Here is a 21,342-nt window from a genome sequence, read left to right as displayed (position 1 = left end):
GAGTTGATGTAGGGATAAGCAGGATATTGAGGAGGGGTTCATAATACCATGATATGAGAAGAAACTGACATTGCACCGAGTGCAGTGGGAACGTCAACAGCATGGAGGTCATTTAACGAAATACCAGTCAGTACACATCAGCAACCAAGCATGGAACTACACGATGAAGATTTATGAACATGTGATTGTATGCTACCAACTGGCGGGTATCCATCCACCGCATCCCCATCATGCAAGCGTAAAAGGGACTTTGAAACATAGAACTACAAGATGCCGAACCCTCGTACGCCACTCGCCTGAACAAAGCAAGCTCAAACCCATAACAACGCCGTACCCTCTTTTGTGAAAGAACATGGCTACAGATACAGGCGACAGCATCTAGTCCTTGCTCTTCTTCTTTTTCTTCTTCTCGACCTTCTCGTCGCCATCATCGGCTTTCCGCTTCTTGCTGCTGTCCTTGCTGGACTTCTTTGCCTCTTTGGCGGCCTTCTTTGCTTCCTTGGCTTCGCGCTTTGCGGCGCGCTCTGCCTTTCGTGCCTTTTTGGCTTCCTTCTCTGCCTTCTTTGCGGCCTTGTCGCCCTTGGCGGCGGGCTTGTCTTCCGACTCGGAGTCTGATGAGTCCTTGGCATCGGCCATCTCCTCGTCGCTGTCGACTTCCTGTACGAGCTTCTTGGGTGTGCCGTTGGTCTTGTCCGACTTTGACTTCTTGGGGGCAGGCGCATCGGCGGCTGGCTCGTCACCAGTAAGGCCATCGGCGTCTGGGTTGTACTTCCGCGCCTCCTTGACTTCCCACTTCTTCTGTCCAAGTGTTGTCGCGTTGGCGTTGCCGGAAGGAATGCTCTTGAGGGGCTTGCCCTCGAGGGCGCGTAGTCTCCTCTCGATGGTGAGGCGTGCGTCGCGACCGAGCTGAGACTTCTCCTCTTCGGTGGGCTCCTTGGAGGTGTCCTCGGACGATACACCCCAGGTGCTGAGGGCGTCGACACGGAGACCCAAGGCGGACTTGGCGGCGAGCATACGAGCGATCTTGCCCTTGTTCTTTCCCGTGGCCTGACCGATCAGGGATGCGTGGTAGATAAGCTGGGAGAGTTAGTACAAAGATACGCATTGAGAAGAGATAATACATACACCATACTTGGGTGTGTCGTGCTTGGTCTTGAGAGCGCGGAAAAGAGCCTTCTCGGCACCGAGAATCTGGATGGTGGAACCGGGCGACTTGGCGAGGTTCATGAGGGATCCAGCGTGGGCGATGAGGCGCGCACCAACAAGCTCACCAACGAGAGCAGTAAGGTTAGGAGCGAGAGCCTGCATGCGGTTGGAGAGGTAGGCGCCGAGGCTTTGACGGTGCTCAGTGAGGTCAACAACCTGCTCGGCAAGAGCTGAGGTCGCCTCCAGATCCTCCTCTGTGATCTCGGTACCCATGGAGATTTCTGCTGCCGCCTTAACAGCCGCCTCAATCTCCTCGGGAAGAATCTCGGAGAGGTCGCTCTCACGCGCCTTGGTTCGGAAGCCCATCTTAAGGACCACACGAGAGTAGGCGAGGTTGTCATTGAGAACTGTCGCGAATGTCAGTAACGAATCGAGAGGAACAGGCGTCTAAAAGGCTGGAACTTACTCTTGGCGAGCTCGGGGAAGTGCCAGCCGTACCATTCCTTGACACGCATGGCGTAGGTGTTGAGCTGCTTGTCAAGCACATCGAGCGATGCGATGGACTGGATAATCATGGTATCGACCTTGTCGGGCGAGAAGCGCAACTTGTGTCGCGACAGGGAGTGGGCAAGACCGAGTCTGGTCGCGGCTTCCTCAGAGGGCAGAAGATCGGGAAGGAGCGAGGTGAGGTTTTCGCGGATGGCACGGAATACATCTTGGGTAGAAGAGTCTGACACGGTCTTGAGGGAGAGACCCGGGAGTTGCGCAATCGAGTTGGAGAGCTTGGGGTCGGCGACGGCCACTTGAAGGTGTTAGCTGCCATGTTCACTGCGCAATCTCAGGATGTTCGTACAGGTAGCCTTGGTCTCGTCCTTCAGGTCCTCCAAAAGAGACGACAGCATGGGCGTGACTTTTCCATCGTGGAGCGCGGCGGCCTGCTCGAGAGCGTCGACTGCGCTGCCGAACTTGGCGAACTTCTTGAGCTTGAGCTCCTCGACAATGCTAGAGGAGTTCTTGTTCTCTCCGCTGAGAAGCTTCTTGTCCTTGGACTTCAACAGGACGTAACCCGCCGAAGTCTCCGAGAGGATAAAAAGACCCATTTTGCTGATTTCGGTCGTGGGGTAGGTCCAATGGCGATCGCGAAACGCAGCTACCCTCCGTGGTGAATTTGGACGTGGTGTGGGAAGTCGCGATGGGAGTTGTCGCAAGCTCGAGCAGTGCGCTTTCCAGCTAGAACTTTTTCCTGCGCTCGGGCCAGTCGGCCAGCGCTAACCCTGGAACACACAAGCTTGCTTTCTGGCAGCTAGTGACGAACGCCAGGCACATGCAGGCGAAGCAACTCGCGGCCATTGAGCTTACAGTATAATGATTTATTAATTCATCCAAAAGCATCCCCGCCATGTCATCCGGCGGCGAGCGAAAGGTCTCGGGCTCCCTGAACCGCAGCACCCGGGGCGCGACTCCACGCCTCGCCGATCTGGGAGAGTCACCGCGGACACCGCTCCTGCGATCCATCTCGTCCACCTTCGGCTCGCCCGGTGGCTCCTTCCGCACCGAAGACGAGTACGTCGTGATTGAAGTCGGCTCGCGATTCGTACGCGGCGGCTTTCCCGGCGAAAGTGCCCCGCGATGCACCCTCCCGTTCGGGCCCGACGACCAACGGAGGGTGGGCGACTACAGGCAGTGGGACCCCGAGTATGCACAGAAGAGAAGAAAACGGAAGCGGGATCAGGATTGGGGTCAAGAACATGAGCTCTACCGTATGGATCTGAGCAAGGTTGACATGGGCCTGGTGGAAGACAAGTTTGAGCGGGCTATGAGGGAGGCATACGGCAAATACTTTCTGTTGGATACGAAGCCACGGCGGGTGCTGCTTGCAATGCCACCGCGTATGCCGCATGCCCTCATGTCGACCATCCTCGACGTGCTCTTCACAAGCTTCCAGGCTCCGAGCATTACCCTTATGTCAACACCGGTGCTGTCGGCAGTGGCCGCAGGACTACGCTCAGCGCTGGTCGTGGATATCGGCTGGGCGGAAACACTTGTGACTGCGGTATGCGAATACCGTGAGGTCTCAGAAAGACGCAGTGTTCGGGCGGGCAAGCTGCTGAGCGAGGAGATGGCCAAGCTACTGAACGCCGAACTCGACGACGCTGAGCCGAGCGCTACCAAGGCGGACGTATCCTTCGAAGAAGCAGAGGAAGTCCTCACACGTGTTGGATGGTGCAAACCTGTCCCCAGATCGAACCGACGAACCGTATATTTCCCCGCGCGAGAAGCTCCTGTGTTGGAGGAATTCGAAGACGCTATCGAATCACCGCCGCCTGCCGTCACCATACCCTTCCCGAAGCACACACCACCTACCGAACTCACTATATCATTCACATCGCTAGCCAAGCCCACCGAAAACGCTCTCTTTGCGCCTGAGTTGGCCATGCACGAGTTCGACGACGAAGACCTCCCGCTGCATCACCTCATATACCGCGCCCTCGTCCAACTCCCCATAGACGTTCGCCGATTATGCATGTCGCGCATTGTGATAACAGGCGGCGTGTCAAACCTTCCTGGCCTCAAGACGCGCATACAGAAAGAGCTGGACGCTCTGGTACAACTCAAGGGGTGGGATCCAGTGAAGAGCTACGGCAGAGCAAGCGCACGTCGCGAAGAGAAGATGCGCAACCAAAAGGAAGATGTGGAGACGCGCCGACAGGAAGGCGAAGATACGTTCCCCTCGTCACTCGATACCGATGCGGAACCTGCGCCGATCCCGGCAGCGCTGCAATCGCCCACGGAAGACCCCATAGACACCAAGTTCGCCCAGATGGCCATACGTCACGGCCCGCCGCCTGCTAGCTTGATAGGTGGCACGATCAGAGTTGTGGATACATTGGGCCCGTGGGTAGGTGCGAGTCTGATAGCACAGCAGCGCATTAAGGGTATTGTTGAAGTTGAGCGTGAGAAGTATCTCAAAGATGGTTTGCAGGGTGCTACACGAGAGAAAGAAGTATCTGTCATCGCACAGAGGCAGAGTATGGGTCCTGGTCTGTCCAATAAAGGTGGCGAGAGGGCCAGCTGGACACTGGGCGTGTGGGCTTGAATGTGGACCTGCTGTCGTACTGTGCGCATTGTTTCCTCTCTTTTGATACCCCTCGAACTTTGTTGCTGTTGCATTTCTTCGATACTTTGCTCGCAAGTTACCATCCATCGTAGCCTTTGGGAAATCTTTTTGCCATGTCCTTGATCATGCCTTCATGATGCTGATATTCAGCTACGGCAGCGTCCGGTCTTCGAGAATAACCTAAGGGAATCGGTACACGTCACACTTCAATACCGATCATAGGCTGAGGACGGTCGACCCATTGGCTGTGGCGCTGCGCCTATCCTCACACTTGTACACCATGTCGGGAATCGTATTATAGCCTTCCGATGAGCCCAAATACTAGCAAGTTTGAGGTTTGTAAGAGGCCAAAATCTATGTTGTGAGGCTGCTGATCAAATGTCGACTAGCTTTGCCGCCTTCCATCTCTTCCATTGGATGGAATCCTTGCTAGGGCTTCTTCATCATTGGAAGACGATAATACGATTCACGACATGGTGTATATGCGCAGATGCAGACACGCAGTAAAATCAGTAGGACCGTATTATGTACCCCGACACTTCGTCGCCCTGTTATTTCTGGAAATTTGGACGACTCACAGCTTGTGCTTGTGAGGCAACTAAGCAAATCCGCAAGTCCGCAAGTATGCAACTGCGCATGTAGGTAAGCCTGCATTCATGCAAGCCAAGTCCTCGCTAAGAGTCCTGTGCGCCAATGAATTGTATACTTCTGGCTTAAAGGGCACAGTGCCCCTCGATCTGTGCCCTTCGTAGTGTGCCCCTCGAGTGCTAGACGCTTACGTATTCAATATGGACGGTCCGATGGTTGGAATGCCTTTGGACCCTCATGAGGAGGTTCATGGATTCACAGACTACACTGTATTCACCCACGACTACGATCTCGACGTCGATTTTGATTTGTTCTCCAACACACCATCTCCAGAAGATCATGAGCGACCCATTATTCCTGAAGTACGTAAATCCCGTTCGTATCCTTGTCGGCTGCGATGGGCGACTTCTCACATACTTTTGATATCAATATTGACCGCGTCCAACAGAAGCTTCGTTCAGCAATTTCCTGTATAGAAACTGGCATCGGAATCGAGGTTTGGGCGTTGGACAAGGCATGGCCTGGCGTATGTCAAGAGCTGTCGACGTTTGACGAGTCGTACCCCAACATCGTTCATGCTGCTACGATCGCGCCTGTAAACGCTATGCTGTCGAAAACAGACACGGCCCGGCAGAAGTTCACGTTCGACTGTCCTGTCTTCGTTGCAGAATCTCGATATCGCTGGCCACGCACCTGCAACAATATCAAGAGCCCGAACATGGCAGAAGTGCGACGCCACCTGTTAGAACGAACAGGTCGCGGATACCCTCCTCAACTAGCTTTCTTGAAGCTTTGTCCTACATGTAACGATGATTTCATCGACAAAGATGTGTTCGAGACTAGACATGGCTACAAGGGAGAGCTTTGTAATAGCCGCAGAGCTCAGCGCAGGGGTGCGGAAGCAAAAGTGCAGTGGGAACTGCTATACAAACAAATAGAACGGGAAATGGCTGTTCAACGTCTCTCGATGGGTAAGATCAGTATCTTTGTTGTTGATAGTTAGCGAACTGACCTGTTAGATCACGAGCAGACTGGTCTTAACCTTGCGCCACCAGAAGCCGGTCCCAGCCTTCAGAACTCAGCTCGACAAGGTTCATCTGAGCAGCCAACAAACCAACCTGCGGATGAACACCAAGACCGGGTTATACCTCATGTGACGCCTTACCAACCTTACCACGGGTTGAATCTTCACGAAAGAGGAACGGCGAGCGCTCCACGCAACGTACGTTCTTGATCGGCCCCGTCAAATTCTCATCTGATTGATATTGCTAGTAGATGTCACTGTCCCACCTGAGCGATCCTCCGCCGTCATTTCCGAGTCAACTGTCCGGTCCCTCACCAGGCCGCCAGTCTGCACTGTCTTTGAACGCCCAAAGATCACGTTCGGCGCAGGCTTCAACAGGGGCAACTGGTCGCACATCCGACCAAACGAGTTCCGCGGAGGGTCAGGCTTGTATCAGCCAGCGAGATTCCTTGATATCACATCATCTATTACACACTGGCGGAAATACGGAAAATTGTTCTACAAGACTAGGTCTGAGCATGGATCGGAATGATCGTTTGGAAATCGACAGCGCGAATGTTATCGCTGATTGTACAACACCAAGCTCAGGCCAAGAATTGAGAAATCCGAACTGGCGACCTCCAGATGAACCTTCGTACAACGCACACGCACACTTACCTTCTCCTTTCCAGAACGATTTCCCCACCACTGGGGATCTCATGTATTCCTTGCCATCCCGACCTACGGGAACATGTCGAGACATCTCATCCTTCAACGTCAATATCGAGCGCACGGCTATTTCAATTCCGGAACTAATAAACTCTACACCTTCCAATCGACCACATTACGGGCTCTCGATGCCCGCGGATCCTAGATTCTCTATCCCATATACATTACCCGATATTTTGGAGTCAGACGACCCACCAGAGCTCCACTGTGATTTGGACGGGTGTGAGGCCTCCTTCAGTGGTGTGTATCGCCATGGCGAGTTCGAAAGACACCAAGATAAAGAACACGCGATGGGTCCGAGAGTTCACGACTGGGAACATGTGTCGTTCAGCGATGTTTTCAGTAGACAAGATGCAAGTTCGAAACACCATGAAATGTCCCATCCAGTGTTGGCCCCAATACCTACAGTACAGGCAGCTGCTAGAATTCAGTGCCCGCACGGATGCTCTGAGACATTTGGTCGCAGAATGGAGTATCGTCGGCATATGAAAAAGCATCAGGGCCCTTTCTTTCGATGCCCTATCTCTCATTGTTCAATGATGTTCTATCGACAAGATAAGCTACGTGATCACATGAACAAGGGTCATTAGGGAGAAAGAAATACACTTTGAAATAGGAATCGCATCTACAAAAGCTACAGATTTTCATGTGCAACGTCAAAAGAGCAAGCCGCATCGTCTTGCAAAGTTACCTTGATTCAATGGCTACCATGACTGACCACCGACCGTGAACATCTCCAGGGCTGTCTACCTAGATAAACAACACTTCTACACTATCCGCACAACACCATCCTACCCATCCTTGCTCCATCAAATTACTAACTCACAACATTGCCCCCTCCCACAATACTCATGCCCACACACTCCCTCCGTCCAAAACCACGTCACACACTCAACACTACCCGCATCCTGCACTGTCCCGCAATGACCACACTTCCAACCCGTTGGCACTCCTCCACTAGCACCCAGCTAGGCTTTTGCGTCCTGGCTTTGCTGTAAAGCCACTTCCTTGTTACATGGGCTAGGGTCGCGCTTGCGCTTTCGCGGAGGGGACGTGTTTAGTGAGGTATTGGCGGATGAAGATGAGGATGGAGAGGCTGGTGGTGAGCGGATGGTCAGAGCAACGACTGGGATGGGGCTGTTCTGCGTGTTCATGTTCTAGCCGTAATTTGTTGGCCAGTTGGAGATCAAGGGTGCGGAGTTTAATAGGCCGCCCAGGTAAGCTGTGGTGAGTGTAGCGAACAGACCAGAAGAGTGTAAGTGCTCAAAGAAACCCTTTTCCGTGTAACATATGTCACAAGCGCCCGCGTGAAAGTGATCGTGACACACCTGAGTATATATCACACGATTTGGGGCTTCAAGTCATCATGCTTCTGACACTTGTCGTGACTGCTATGTGCGGTCGTGGATCACGGTAGAACAAGCTCTAAAGATCATGAAAGATATCGACAAGGATTTCTTGACACAGGCCATAGAGAAGGCTACATTAGGTAGAGAGTAGGCGGATAGACGCGGTTGAGTGTACTATGATAGTTGCGATACCCTTTTGAAGACACGAGATACGCCTGGTACATGCGTGTTACTGCATACATTGCTCTTGTTCCCCAGGTGACAAAACGTATACCAGATGATGTATACTTATTATCGTCATGTGTAGTATATTCTAGAAGACGTGGGTTTCCTGTAGGCGTCCGGGGCATTTATTTCGCCGTCCATATTACTAACATTTCGCAACACCACTCAATCACGAGGCACACATATCAAGCAAGCAACAATTGTACAAAGACTTTTCGAATTCCATTCGTCGTGAATGCTATATTTACATCAAAAGAAGAGCTAGCCGATCTCGCGGTCTATGGAAGAAAGAGGATGGGGGCGTCCCATCAAAGAAGATACGTCTCAAAAAGTGACCAACCATGAACACCAGTTCATGCAAGAAAGATCGACTTGCGACCGTTGTGAGAAAGCGCTTACAAGTTGAAAGCGCGGGCGTGGCGGCGAGCCTTGGAGGCCGAGCTGCCGGTGGCGGTCTTGAGCCACTGGATGAACTGCTCGATGGTGAAGGTCTCGGGGAGAGCAGAGCCGCTGCCGGTGGAAGGGGCGGGGGTGGCAGCGGGCTTAGTGGCAGAAGGAGCGGAGGGAGCGGCCGACTCGACGGGAGAGGGAGTGGCGGAAGGAGCAGCGCTGGAGGCGGGGGTGGAGGGAGCAGCCGACTCAACGGGCTTGGAGGGGGTGGAGGGAGCGCTGCCGGCGGTGGCGGCGTCCCAGACCTTGGGACCGGGGACGGTGTAGTCAGTGGCACCACCGTAGATGTTGAACATGACACCGGGGTCGGTGGCCTTGTAAGCCTTGGTCATGTCGACGCCAGTGGCGGGGAGAGCAGCAGAGCCGCTGCCAGTGACCTTGATTTGACCGCAGCCGTTGTAGAACTGGGCCTTGCCCTCGGCGCTGGCCTCGTGGAGACCAATCATCTCGGGGCGGATGAGGTAGTCGCCAGCCTCGAGGTTGGGGAGGTCAATCTCCAAGAGTCCCTTGGAGGAGATGAGGTTGTCAACACCCCACTTGGAGCCGGTCAGACCGTCCTCGTAGATCTTGGTCCAGACGGCGCCCTCGCCGTTGGTGTCGGCCTTGGCGATGTAGACCATGACGGGTCCCTTGTGGGAGGGAGCGATCGGGTCGTCACCGTCGCCAGCGGAGGCGGGGTCGTTGTGGTGCCATTGCATGCCGAGCTTGGAGCCAGCGGCAACCTCGACCTGGTCGGAGGTGGCCTTGCCACCGTTGCAGATCATGGCAGTGGAGGTGACATCGAGGATGGGGTTGTTGCCGTTGGAAGGAGTCTGGACAGCGAAGTGCTGGCCCTGGTCCTTGCCGTCAATGACGAAGCTCTGGAAGGTGGTGTGCGCAGCGGTGAGGTTGGCAGCAGCCAGGATGATAGCAGTCTTGGTGAACATGTTTGCGGTTGGTGTGTTGGTTGGTTGGTTGGTTGGATTTGAAAAGGTTGAGCGTATCTTCAAAGATAGAATGGAAACGAATGAATGATAGACGAATGGATCGAAAGTGAGTGTAATGCTAAAGAGCGTGTGAAAGTGAGTGTCAGCGTCAAGCTTGATGCCCTCTCATTGTCGATGGCCTCTGTATCTCTTATACTCCCTCCGCCTACACGGCACAGTTGCGCCATGACAAGATTAGTGCCTCACTGACAGAATCCTGACAGCGCCAACGACATGAAACCCGGGTCTGTGGATTGATGCCAAGCACCTGTCAATCTATCCAGCACTGCGCTAGCGCCCGAACCGGCAGCGTGGCTTCGGTTAGCTGCCGCAGAACGTTGAATCCAGGTCTGCTCCGTTCCTAGGCCCCATAATATGTGATGAGCTATTGTCAAGGAGAGATTTGAAGGCGTCGCCTCCATGCATGTGCCTGGAGGTGGCCTGTATCAGGCGTTGCGCAACGAATAACGGGAGAGCCTCATGGGAAACGTGAAACCATGTCGAAAAAGCTTGATCGGTTGAAGTCTGGCTATCCCAGGCGTTTAACGAAACGTCATGCGCTGAAGCGCCAACATGTTCTGCTGTCAATGCTACTCGCATCCACATGTTCGCAGTTGATTGTTTGCTTGTGCCATAACGTTTTGTCGGAGACCGATTAGTACTTACCACTGCGTGCCCCCATCGTCACCGCCACACTACGCAATCTCCCTACTCTTCATCCTTTATGCCACCGGTCTACACTGACTCTCATTTCGTTGATCCGGTATTCTAGATCCTGCAGTTCGACGGGAAAGCAACCTCGGTGGTGGGGCGAAAACTTCGCTAAGGGTGTATTCGTTCGCGAGACAACATGAAACGAAATCCTTCAGTGGGGGAAATTGGGCGCCTGTACCTGCCAAGACGATGGTGATGTTTCGACACTTCCGAGGCATCGCTTTAGACAACACCGTTTTTGCAGTCGAGTCGTGACGCCATCTTCGTTTTGCTTCAGCACGAAAGAACCACCGGCTATACTATCGTCCTGCATAGATAGTCGAAATGCCGCACCCGTGCTTCGAGATCATGTAAAGTGCTGCGCCGCTTGACGAATGAACGGAGATGAGGCGCTTAGATGAGGACCGCACAACGCGCCCTTGCGGTATGTTGTTTTTTTCGTTAGTGGAGCTGAGCGTTGCGCCGATGCACGTTGTCGCGTATGTGCGTAGTGGCTTGCAGTAACGTTACCGCCCCGTGGTGGTGGCCTTCTCCAACATCAATCGAGAGTCCCTTCGCCTTTAAGTACCTGTTCGACGCTCAAAACGTGCTCAATAGTTCTCATTATCTACCAACCATCCCAATCCCAGGGTATTATTAACTGATGCGCCACTCCCAACCGGGACCTCTTCCATCTACCAGCTCTTGTCTTTGACAGGCGTTTTAGATGATGAGGTCGTTGCGCTGCGATCGTGCATGTGCCGCCGCGAATGGATTAAACGCCGATGATATTCCTGTTGTACACGTGGGTATCACTTACCGGTGATAACCCGAGGACGCCCAAATAATGCTCATTATACCCATAGAAAACCATGAATCCATGTCGAAAACCGTTCAACATGCTACGCACCCTGAAGCAAAGCAAGAAATGATAAACAGTGCAAGCAACATCAAGCTCGGGTAGTCCGAATGTGATGCTGCGCCCTCCTTCGTACTCGTCGCTGTCGCCTGTCCGTCGGGCTTACTGGCCCTTGCGCTTGGACTATCGCTGGTCACGCTTTGAAGGCGGGTCGTGGTAGCGGGAAACAAGGCGCTTCTTGTAGTGCGTCCTGAAGATCCGTAAACCAACTCCGTCGCTCCCCACGCAAGACTGATCGTTGTGCCATCGACGGTAATTGTGCCTCCTGGCGTCAAAGTCTGTCCTTCGATGATGAAGACCGTGCCACTCCCTGATTCTGCAGTGTATGTCTGCGAACCAATAGTGAGCAATGGAGGATTGGTGATGGCGGGCTGGGCCTGCGGCGAAATGAAGCTGGTCTTGCCGTTGACGACCAAGGCTGTAGCTCCGGGTGCGAGCGAGATCGTGACACCTGAGACAACGATCGAGCCCCCCACGGTAAGCAGTCTCGACCCGATTAGATAGGCAGTGCTAGTTCCTGGGAGCGGCCCGAATGTCAGATCTCCAATGGTCAATGGAGGCGCTGTAATTTGTGGAGGGGCTGGAGCAGCCAATGTAGATGTAACGCCGTTGATCACAACGAATGATGCCGATTGAGCGAGTGACAGTGTAGTGCCCGAGACGGTAATATCTGGGCCACCAGGAACGAGTGTTTGGCCATCTATTACAAAGGTGGGCCCTGAGGGCTCTGGAAGAGCGCCGATGACATCATTGCCGATGGTGATCGTAGGAGGTTTGCCGACCTGTGGAGTAGGAATAGCGAGGGATGAAGTAACCCCATTGACAACAACGAATGAAGCAGAAGGTGCAAGCGATATTGTGGTTCCGGAGAAAGTTATGGCTGGTCCACCTGGAACAAGGGGTTCATCGCCAACAACGAATGATATTCCTGGTGAGGCCGAAATGGGTGTGAAGACATTGTTACCAACATTGAGAGTCGACGCCGCTGGGTTCGCTATCACGGATGTGACGCCATTGACCAAAACGAAGGATGCTGATGATGCCAACGAAAACGTGGTACCAGATGCAGTGATTGCCGACCCTCCAGGCACCAGTGTCTGACCTGCGATAACGAATGTGTTTCGCGGATTGTCAAAAGCAGGGAAGACGCTATCGCCGACAGTAAGTGCTGGTGGCGTTACGGCAGGGACAGCTGGGATCTGTATCGTCGAGGACGCCCCATTAACCACCAGTACGCTTCCCGAGGGTGCTAGTGATAGCGTGGTGCCCGAAACGGTAATGGCAGGAGCACCCGGAGCGAGTGTCTGTCCCGAGACAACGAACGTTGGGTTAGGTCTTTGATTCTCTGGGCTGTTGAAGTTGCTGGAACTTTCTTGGGCTGCTTGTGCTGTGATCGTTGAGCCACCGACTACCAGTTGTGGCGGACTGTTTGGAGCTGGTGATGATCCGGGTAGAACTTGGGTGGAACCTCCGATGACCACGAAAGAAGCCGACGGTGCCAAACTGACGACGGTACCATCGACAGTAGCAACACCTCCAGGAGTGAGGGTTTGCCCTGGACCAACGAAGAATTGGGTAGCAGCGTTGGGTGTGAGTGTCGTCGAGCCAATCGTCAGCACTGGTGGAGGCCGCGCCGGAGTAACTTGCGGTAGCCTAGAGGTACTGCCATCCACAACGATGGCCGTAGCCGATGGCGCAAGAGAAACCATCGTCCCACCTCCTACGTTGACTGGGGCTCCCCCAGCTTGTAAGGTCTGAGAGCCGACAACAATTCTTGAAGAAGGACCAACTACGATGGGTCGTGTGCCCACAGAACCAACAGTAACTCGAGTGAATTCTGGAGGATTGACCGCATTGTTATTCTCACTGCCGCGTATCTTAGTCGTAGAAGTTGAGTCCATTCGGTCGTTTGGCTTGACGTTGGTGGGCTTTGGTTTGCTGGTATCACCTGGGAGATCCCAGTCTGCTACTGTGAGAGGGGGAGATTTCGAAGTGCTACCGCCCCAACCATTTATAACGACGGGTCCGTCGTCAAAACCAAGTACAGACGACTCGACATGGATGAGGGCCGGACCTATACCGGGCCAATTTTGATAGTATAAGTCGACAACGATGAGGACAGTCACAACGGTGGCCTGCAGTTGTCCAGCATCACACGCAGACTGTGGGATCTGGTTGAGAAAACCATCTGGCAGTGATCCCGTCACCGTACTCTCCTCGTCGAATCCTTTCATCCAGTAAGGATAGACCTGTGCGGAACGAAGCTGTACCGTCTCGGTTTTGTTTCCTGACTCAACCTCGTAGGCCGTGAAATGGACGAACGGTGTCGCGGAAGTCTGAACCATTGTAGTATTTGGCCCAAGGGTGATTGTAGCCGTGGCAGATGGGAAAGTATCTGGGTAGTACAGATCGTATAATCCGGCGTCCGACGTCGGGATGACGTTACCAGAGGGAAAAGGAGAGTAGCCTGCTGACCGGTAGGCAACAGATGTTGTAGCTGCTTTAGGTCTTGCCGTGTACTCTTCACACATGGTAACCGTGAAATCCCATTCGGCATAGTACGACTCGCTGTAGATACATGCATAATCTGATGCCAGTGCACTAGATGCATCAAAGGTTGTCGTATAAGGAACAAGGGTATACGAATCCACATTACTGAAATTCGATGCCTGCGTTGTCATAATTCCCGCCACATGCATGTATGTTGGGCCAAACCAGTAATCTACACTTGCACTGGGGATGTTGACCGTACATGTCGCGTTAGAGATGCGGGTTTGCTGTGTTGCCGTGCCGTTGATAGTGGAAAGGTTGATCTCAGAAGTCGTTAGCGATGAATATTGGCCCTGCGACGATGTTGTGTTCAGATCGTCTGATAACGTGGCGTTTGGTAGCACAGAAGAAACCAGTGGTCCAGTCGAGGCCGCATCGGTGGGCCGAAGGATTTCATGCTCGCTAGAAATCCCTGTACCGAGGCTGCTAACGCTACGCGATGGAGTTGCTGGGAGCACAGGTGCGAGCGTCGAAGCAGATACCGATGACTTCGTTGTGAGAGTGACGTTGGAATATGGGGCTTGATGGCTTGGTTAGCACGCAGCAGATCAGAGCCGCGAGGCGCAATGGGATTTGGCTTTACCACGATGGAACACGGCCCCCGCTGCAAATGAAGCGACGCATACTGTGAGAAACGAGTGATTAAGATACATGGCGATTGTAGAGTGCCTGCATGAGCAGCACTCTACGGATAGCGAACGTCGTGCTCTCAAGTCGTCCCAAGAGAGTGGTGGGCACACGAGAGTGCAGCAAAGGCAATCTGGATGAGCGGGTCCAGCGCGTTTTGCCCTATGGACGGCATCGATTGGCGTGGTCCCGAGCGTGGACATGCATATTTATCGGAAGATCAGCGCGGAAGGTAGCTAGGCTCTGGGCGAAGTCCGTAGGCTCCTATTCGGGACAGGGGTATGAGGCGGATGGCACGTGAGTTGAACGAGGACACCAATAACGTATGTCCACCTCGCAAAAGAACGATGAATCTGGCCAACATCCTGTAGGTTGAGTGCGACTGCCACGCAGGTCCCTGAGAGCACAAGACCCCGCTACTGCAGCATGTTGCAGGCTGGGGTGTGGGCGGAGGCATCAAAATCTCGGCCTGCCTGTCTCGGCATAGGCGATTGCTTGTATTTGTGCGACACGCCTCCATACCATTGTAGACAGCCCTTGCTGTTCAGCTGAGTGTTGATTGTCTACCACGCAGGCGGCGTGCGGCTCTTGCGGAGATGAAGCGCCACGTTCATCATGCACAAAAAGCATTCATCCCAACATCATGATCGACGCATCACTCAAGATTTCCTCTTGTTGAGCATGACGATGGTCTGGTAGGTTTCTGGCAAGCGCGCCGATCTGCCAGACTGGAGAGAGCAAATCTAAGCGAATGCGCTGGTCAACCGCTCCAGAACCTACTGTTTTAAGCTTGTCGTTCGGGGGTGGCTGTTGTGAAGTCTGGGCGTAGGTGCCAGATATCACGCTGCAGAAGACGTTTAGTGCACGCCTATAGGCTTATTAATTACTAGTCTATACTATTAATTTTTTTATTATTCTTTTTTAAATTAAAACTAAAATATATTTTACTTAATTTAATACTTTTCTTTAGCTTTATACTATAAGCTTAGTAATAATTAGTATATTACTAGAAGTAGTAGTATTAGTAAAAACTTTTTTATAAAGTTATTTAAAAGCTTATAGCTTTTTATATATAAAGAGCTTAATATTAAAGTTAATAAAAATATTAGTATAAATAAAAATAGTAGCTATTATACTTAGAGTAACTACTTAAAGTATAACTATTTAAGCGTAATTAATAGTATTTATATATATAGTAGTAAGTTCTACTAGCTTCTATTTATAAAAGTTAGTAATCTTATATTTAATAAATATAGAACTACTAGAGTTTAATAATAACTTAAAAGTAGCTTATAAAGTAATTATTATTATTATTACTATTTTAAAGTATATAAATAAAGATAAAAAAAAAAAAAATAATATATAAGTATAAAGTTTTTATACTTCTATTTTATTTAAGTATTAGCTATAGTATATAACTATAGTATACTTTAGTTATTAAGTTAAGATTTTTCTAAATTTCTATAGTTAAGAAACACTAAAGCTAAGGCTTACTTGGACACGTGATCTAGGCGTGGGCGTCGCCCGCTCGTAGTGGGAGCCGTGGTGGCCTAAGCCCAGCCGCTTTGCCAGCGCCTTGCAGTGGCACATGGCAGTCCAGAGGCCGACCCCAGATTGCGCGAACAGGTGCCAATCGGTGTAGGGATGAAACGAGGGGTCGGTCGGGTGCCTCACGGCATTCAGCTGCATTCATCTATGTTGCTGCGGAAGAATACCGGTTGAAAGCGACGGGAGCAGGATGGCCGTCTTACAGGCGTCTGACGAAGTTGCCGTACAAGCTTACGTCCGCCGCACAGCATCGAGGCGCCAAAATCAAGGCGTACAGCAGAGGGATCGCAGAAGGGTGACGGTCGGGGCGCTCCCGCAAAAAAGAGTGCTATCGCAGCAAATGGCGGGTACGTCAATCGAAAGGAGCGTTCGCCCCGTTAGCCAAGTGACCAACTTCGTTAGAGCATCTGGTGCAATATATGCCTTGGCTTGCTCTCGGCTGGCATGCCAGGATCCGCCAATCTGGCTCGACTCTGGACGAGAGTGCTTTTGCATGCTGGCTGCATTCCGAGGACTCCTTCTCTTTCTTCACCCCTCTCGTGGCGCTGGCGGGGACAAACAATGCCACTCGGTGATGCTGCTCGCTGCGCTCTTCGAGGTTGAGTGGCCCCAGTCGTGCCTCCTTCCACGCGCCGCTTAGTCACGGAACATGGTCCCTTTCCGAGGGCATCGTGCCTTCCACACAGCCCTATGCGCCTTCCTCGCCGCCGCCCTGCTCCTGCCCTTGCTTGCCGCAGCCGACTATGTGCCGACAAACATCACCGAGACGCCCAACTTCCAGCTGCTGCCTGGCATCGCTTCGGTACCAGCACCCGTCACCGTCGCGCCGGACCAGAACTGGCTAGGAGTCGACGGCTCATGGAACACCTTTACTCTGCGCGTGGGCGAAACAGGGGAGAATGTGCGCGTCTTCGTGTCGACTGCAAGCCAGCAGATATGGGCCATCAATCGCATGGCGTGCATCACCAACACCACGAGCCCGGTGACAGGAGAAATTACAGCATACAACGTCTTCGACTCGGATTGTGAAACCAGCCGCGGCTTCCTGTTCAACAGCAGCAACTCGGAAACATGGCAGCAAAAGGGCTTCTACCAACTGTGGATCGAGAAATATCTCGGACTGGTCGGCAATGGATTGTACGGCTTCGATTCGGTGGGTCTGGGGAGGGCCGGGGAGATGGGGCCCTCAGTTCAGAACACCACGATCGGCACCTTGGTCACCGCTAACTTCTGGCTTGGGCATATCGGCGTGCATTCCAAGTCGACCAACTTCTCCGTCTTCGATGAATCCGTTCCAAGCTACCTAACCACGCTGTTCGACCAGAAGAGCATCCCTAGTTTGTCTTTTGGCTACACGGCAGGCGCCCAGTACCGTAAGACATTACCACGTACCCTCGTTGCAAATCACTGACTCGGACGCACAGGTGACCAGACGGTCCTCGGAAGTCTCACGCTTGGCGGCTACGATGCCTCCCGCCTCATTCCCAACGACCTCACCTTCATCTTCGCCCCTGATAATGAGCGCGACCTGGCGGTTGGTGTCGTCGGCATCACGGCAGATACCACGTCGAAAGGAGATATTGACCTCCTCATGAACCGGGACGACGTGACCATGTACATCGATTCGACGGTTGCAGAACTCTACCTGCCGGTTGAGATATGCCAAGCTTTTGAGGATGCATTTGGACTAAAGTACGATGAAAAGACTGATCTCTACCTTGTGGATGATGCCCTTCACCGGGATCTCGTCGCGCAAAACCCCAGTGTCACCTTCACTCTCGGCCAGAAATACAGCACGGATTCCACTTTGCAGATCACGTTGCCTTATGCTGCTCTAGACTTGGAGGCGACTCCTCCGTATAGAGGGTTGCAAGAGAAGACAAGGTACTTTCCTATCAGACGAGGTGCGGAGGCGCGTCAGTGGGTACTGGGTAGAGTCTTTCTGCAGGAAGCCTACTTGACCGTAGACTGGGAACGTCAGAACTTCACCGTGTCAGCGGTGGACTGGACATTTGGCAAAGCTCCACAAATCATGCCTATCGTGTCGCCCACCTACGCGGTCCCGCATTATGATCCCCCAAAGAAGAAGCCTTTGTCTTCAGGGGCAGTCATCGGTATCGCAGTGGGAGGTGGCTTCATCGTTGCTCTGATTCTGTGCGCAATTGGGTGGTGGTTCTGGCGGCGGCGGCACAAGCGCAAGCTGGCAGACATCAAAGCGCAATACGAGGCCGATGTCGCTGCGGCGGCGGTCACCAAGATGGATCCACCCGTGTCAGAGGAGGCTCCGACGTCTCCAGTACGAAGTAGTACAGAAGGCGTGACTGTCTTCGCGAAGGCCGAGCTACCTGGCTCATCCCATGTGCATCACGAGATGAGCTCCAGCGCAGAAGAGAAGGGATCATCAGCCGTGCATGAGGCAGATGGCGAGGAGCGTCAGATCTATGAGATGCCTGGAGACATGCCTGTGCTTCCCGAGGCAGGCGGCCGTCAACTGTCGGAGAAGGAGTCCATGGTGGTACGCGAGAGGATATACAACGGCATAGATCCGACCGGCACGCCAGATGCAACCCCAGCTGCGTACGAAGAGTCGCGCAGGCTCGCACCAATATCCCCGTCCGAAGTGTCGATAGTGAGCGGTCGGCTTCCAACCGACAACGTGTCGCCCATTACACCACGCACACCAAGAGACGGTGCTTTCTTGGAAGCCTCGGACACATTTTTCCAATTGCCGCCCTACCGTGCTCGCGAAGAACGACGCGCCGAGTCGGATGGCGATCCCCTTTCCCCCGTCTCGCCGCTGGAAGGGTCTACGGATGCCTCCCGACGGCGGTTCTCTTACGAGTCATGAGGCCAAAAAGCTGCTTGTTCAGCGACGTTACGACTGGCGTTTATTTTGTTTGGCATAAGTGGCGGGGTTATCTTGGCACCACGGATATGGCGTTTGAGAGGGAATAGTTTGAATTGTGCATAGCAGAGGCTGAATACCCATCTAGACGGCGGCACGTGGTAGAAACGAGCAGCCACGTTTTGTTAGTGTATATAGTGTAAATACACGCTTTTCGCGCACATGGCGGCACCCTGAATTGTACATGTGCATGTCGAAGCGCTAGGCTCATGCGTTCATGCTGCACATGTGTCGGGCTGGCCGTCGGCTGGCTAAACGGTCGCGGGCCTGCAACGGGCAATTGTCCTGATTGTAGGGCAGAGCCAGCGGCGCGGGCGAAGCGGTCTGAGGAAGGTGCCTTGGGCAGCGCCTTGCCGCAAGCAGCCAAGTTGAACCCCTCGTCCGCGCAGCGACTGGATACCAACCCCACCATATCCTCACGGAGGCCGCGACGAGGCACAGGACGACCGCTTTTCTGCTGAAGCCAGTCCGTCCATCGCTTTCCTATTGCTGGCGACTTCCCGGTGAAGACTCTGCGCCTGCCTCGACTGTCCCACCCCAAGCCCCGTGCCAGAGCCGCCGCCCCGCTTTGTGTCGAAGCAGCTCCTGTCAGTCATCACATTGGCCGCGCGCCTAGCCTTATATCATATCGTGCGCTTGCCGCCCGCACTTGTTCTCCACAGTCCACATTGTCCGACTTCTGCTTTCTCTCTGAACATAGAAAGAGCCTGCTTTGGTTGCCCTTCGAGCCTACCCCGCCGCAGCTGCCACCATGGGCGACCTCGCCAACCGCAAAGTGTTCAAGGTAACGTTATATCCGCCATTCAGGGCCGAGCACGCGTACTGACAGCTTGCAGGTGTTCAACCAGGAGTTCATCGTCGACGAGCGCTACAATGTAACCAAGGAGCTGGGACAGGGTGCCTATGGCATTGTCTGGTACGACTCGAGCGACGGCGCGCCGCATAACAAGTGCTGATTCTGCCCCCAGTGCGGCTACCAACAACCAGACGGGCGAGGGCGTGGCCATCAAGAAGGTCACCAACGTCTTCAGCAAGAAGATCCTTGCCAAGCGTGCCCTGCGCGAGATCAAGCTGCTCCAGCACTTTAGAGGTACGTTGACATGCCACCTGCCGGCTGCAACACTACTAACACCTGCCAGGCCACCGTAACGTAAGACACACATGCTCCCGAGTGCCCCGATCGACCCCATGCTAAACCCGTCGCACAGATAACATGTCTCTACGACATGGACATTCCCCGCCCAGACAACTTCAACGAGTGCTACCTATACGAGGGTATGAACTACACCCATGCTTCAATAAGACGGTGCTGATAGGCGTGTAGAGCTCATGGAGTGCGACCTGGCAGCCATTATCCGGTCCGGCCAGCCGCTCACCGATGCCCACTTCCAGTCCTTCATCTACCAGATCCTCTGCGGTCTCAAGTACATTCACTCGGCCAATGTACTCCATCGCGATCTCAAGCCCGGTAACCTCCTCGTCAACGCCGACTGCGAGCTCAAGATTTGCGACTTTGGTCTTGCCAGGGGTTTCTCCATGGACCCCGAGGAGAACGCAGGATACATGACCGAATATGTCGCTACCCGATGGTACAGAGCCCCTGAGATCATGTTGAGCTTCCAGAGCTACACAAAAGCTAGTAAGTGTCACTCTCTCGTGATGGCGTTTGTCGTTGGCATCGACGAACCCGCTTAGACATTTCACATGCCGAGCTCAAGCTGACTCTGCGTAGTCGATGTGTGGTCAGTAGGCTGCATCCTTGCTGAGCTGCTTGGCGGTAAGCCCTTCTTCAAGGGCCGCGACTACGTCGATCAATTGAACCAGATCCTGCACTACCTTGGAACACCAAACGAGGAGACACTCTCACGCATCGGCTCTCCCCGTGCGCAAGATTACGTCCGCAATCTACCGTACATGCAGAAGATCTCGTTCCAGTCCCTGTTCAGGAACGCCAACCCAGACGCACTTGATCTGCTCGACCGCATGCTCGCATTTGATCCCTCAAGCCGTATCTCAGTCGAGGAAGCCCTGGAACACAGGTACCTACAAATCTGGCACGATGCTTCCGACGAGCCTTCATGCCCAACTACATTCGACTTCCAGTTCGAGGTGGTCGAGGAAATTCCAGAGATGAAGAAGATGATCCTGGATGAAGTCAGTCGCTTCCGCCAGATGGTGCGCGTACAACCCGGTGCAGGCGCTGGGGGAAACCAGGCGCCGCAAGTCCCGATACCCAACAACTACGACCGCGCTGGCTACGAAGACCCAAGGCCGCAAGAAGCGTTCAATCAAGGTGGATGGAACGGAAGCGATCTGGAGCGTGATCTTCAGGGTCTTGACGGCCGCATGCGATAAGTGGGTTTGGACGAATCTGTTGGTTGCAAAGATGTCTTCTCGTTGGTTTGAGCGTGAGCGTGGAGGGATTGGGTAATATTTGAGCCCCGTGTAATTTCTCTCAAAATCTTTTGAATGATAAATGTGCTCGATTGACTTGGTGACAATCTGAGTCCACAAGCAACGATGGTAT

The 21,342-nt window shown here is 53.3% G+C and overlaps 6 protein-coding genes across 6 annotated transcripts; 3 read left to right on the top strand and 3 right to left on the bottom strand.

Moving 5' to 3' along the window:
- Positions 1 to 378: 378 nt before the first annotated feature.
- NOP58 (Nucleolar protein 58) lies at positions 379 to 2,246 on the bottom strand (the record flags this gene model as incomplete). The annotated part of the gene is made up of 4 exons (XM_049381396.1): positions 379 to 1,077; positions 1,126 to 1,553; positions 1,613 to 1,948; positions 2,000 to 2,246. 4 exons carry the CDS (start codon positions 2,244 to 2,246, stop codon positions 379 to 381), a joined length of 1,710 nt encoding a protein of 569 aa, XP_049228890.1.
- Positions 2,247 to 2,545: 299 nt separating this feature from the next.
- J4E87_009821 (uncharacterized protein) lies at positions 2,546 to 4,243 on the top strand (the record flags this gene model as incomplete). The annotated part of the gene is made up of 1 exon (XM_049381395.1): positions 2,546 to 4,243. The coding sequence occupies one exon, from the start codon at positions 2,546 to 2,548 to the stop codon at positions 4,241 to 4,243; it is 1,698 nt and encodes a 565-aa protein (XP_049228889.1).
- Positions 4,244 to 8,553: 4,310 nt separating this feature from the next.
- On the bottom strand, positions 8,554 to 9,534 carry J4E87_009820 (uncharacterized protein; the record flags this gene model as incomplete). Its single annotated transcript, XM_049381394.1, has 1 exon — positions 8,554 to 9,534. One exon carries the CDS (start codon positions 9,532 to 9,534, stop codon positions 8,554 to 8,556), a length of 981 nt encoding a protein of 326 aa, XP_049228888.1.
- Positions 9,535 to 11,160: 1,626 nt separating this feature from the next.
- J4E87_009819 (uncharacterized protein) lies at positions 11,161 to 13,716 on the bottom strand (the record flags this gene model as incomplete). The annotated part of the gene is made up of 1 exon (XM_049381393.1): positions 11,161 to 13,716. The coding sequence occupies one exon, from the start codon at positions 13,714 to 13,716 to the stop codon at positions 11,161 to 11,163; it is 2,556 nt and encodes an 851-aa protein (XP_049228887.1).
- Positions 13,717 to 16,559: 2,843 nt separating this feature from the next.
- Positions 16,560 to 18,758, top strand: J4E87_009818 (uncharacterized protein; the record flags this gene model as incomplete). Its single annotated transcript, XM_049381392.1, has 2 exons — positions 16,560 to 17,283; positions 17,335 to 18,758. 2 exons carry the CDS (start codon positions 16,560 to 16,562, stop codon positions 18,756 to 18,758), a joined length of 2,148 nt encoding a protein of 715 aa, XP_049228886.1.
- Positions 18,759 to 19,566: 808 nt separating this feature from the next.
- SPM1 (Subtilisin-like proteinase Spm1) lies at positions 19,567 to 21,170 on the top strand (the record flags this gene model as incomplete). Its single annotated transcript, XM_049381391.1, has 7 exons — positions 19,567 to 19,599; positions 19,652 to 19,731; positions 19,784 to 19,905; positions 19,955 to 19,965; positions 20,024 to 20,090; positions 20,140 to 20,454; positions 20,548 to 21,170. The coding sequence occupies 7 exons, from the start codon at positions 19,567 to 19,569 to the stop codon at positions 21,168 to 21,170; spliced, it is 1,251 nt and encodes a 416-aa protein (XP_049228885.1).
- Between the last annotated feature and the right edge of the window lie 172 nt (positions 21,171 to 21,342).

This window comes from Alternaria ethzedia (genome assembly GCF_023757985.1).
Source record: "Alternaria ethzedia strain BMP 0044 chromosome Unknown scaffold_39, whole genome shotgun sequence".
NCBI lineage: Eukaryota > Fungi > Ascomycota > Dothideomycetes > Pleosporales > Pleosporaceae > Alternaria > Alternaria ethzedia.
Note: the sequence above shows the minus strand (reverse complement) of the source record. Positions and strands in the feature narration are given on the sequence as shown.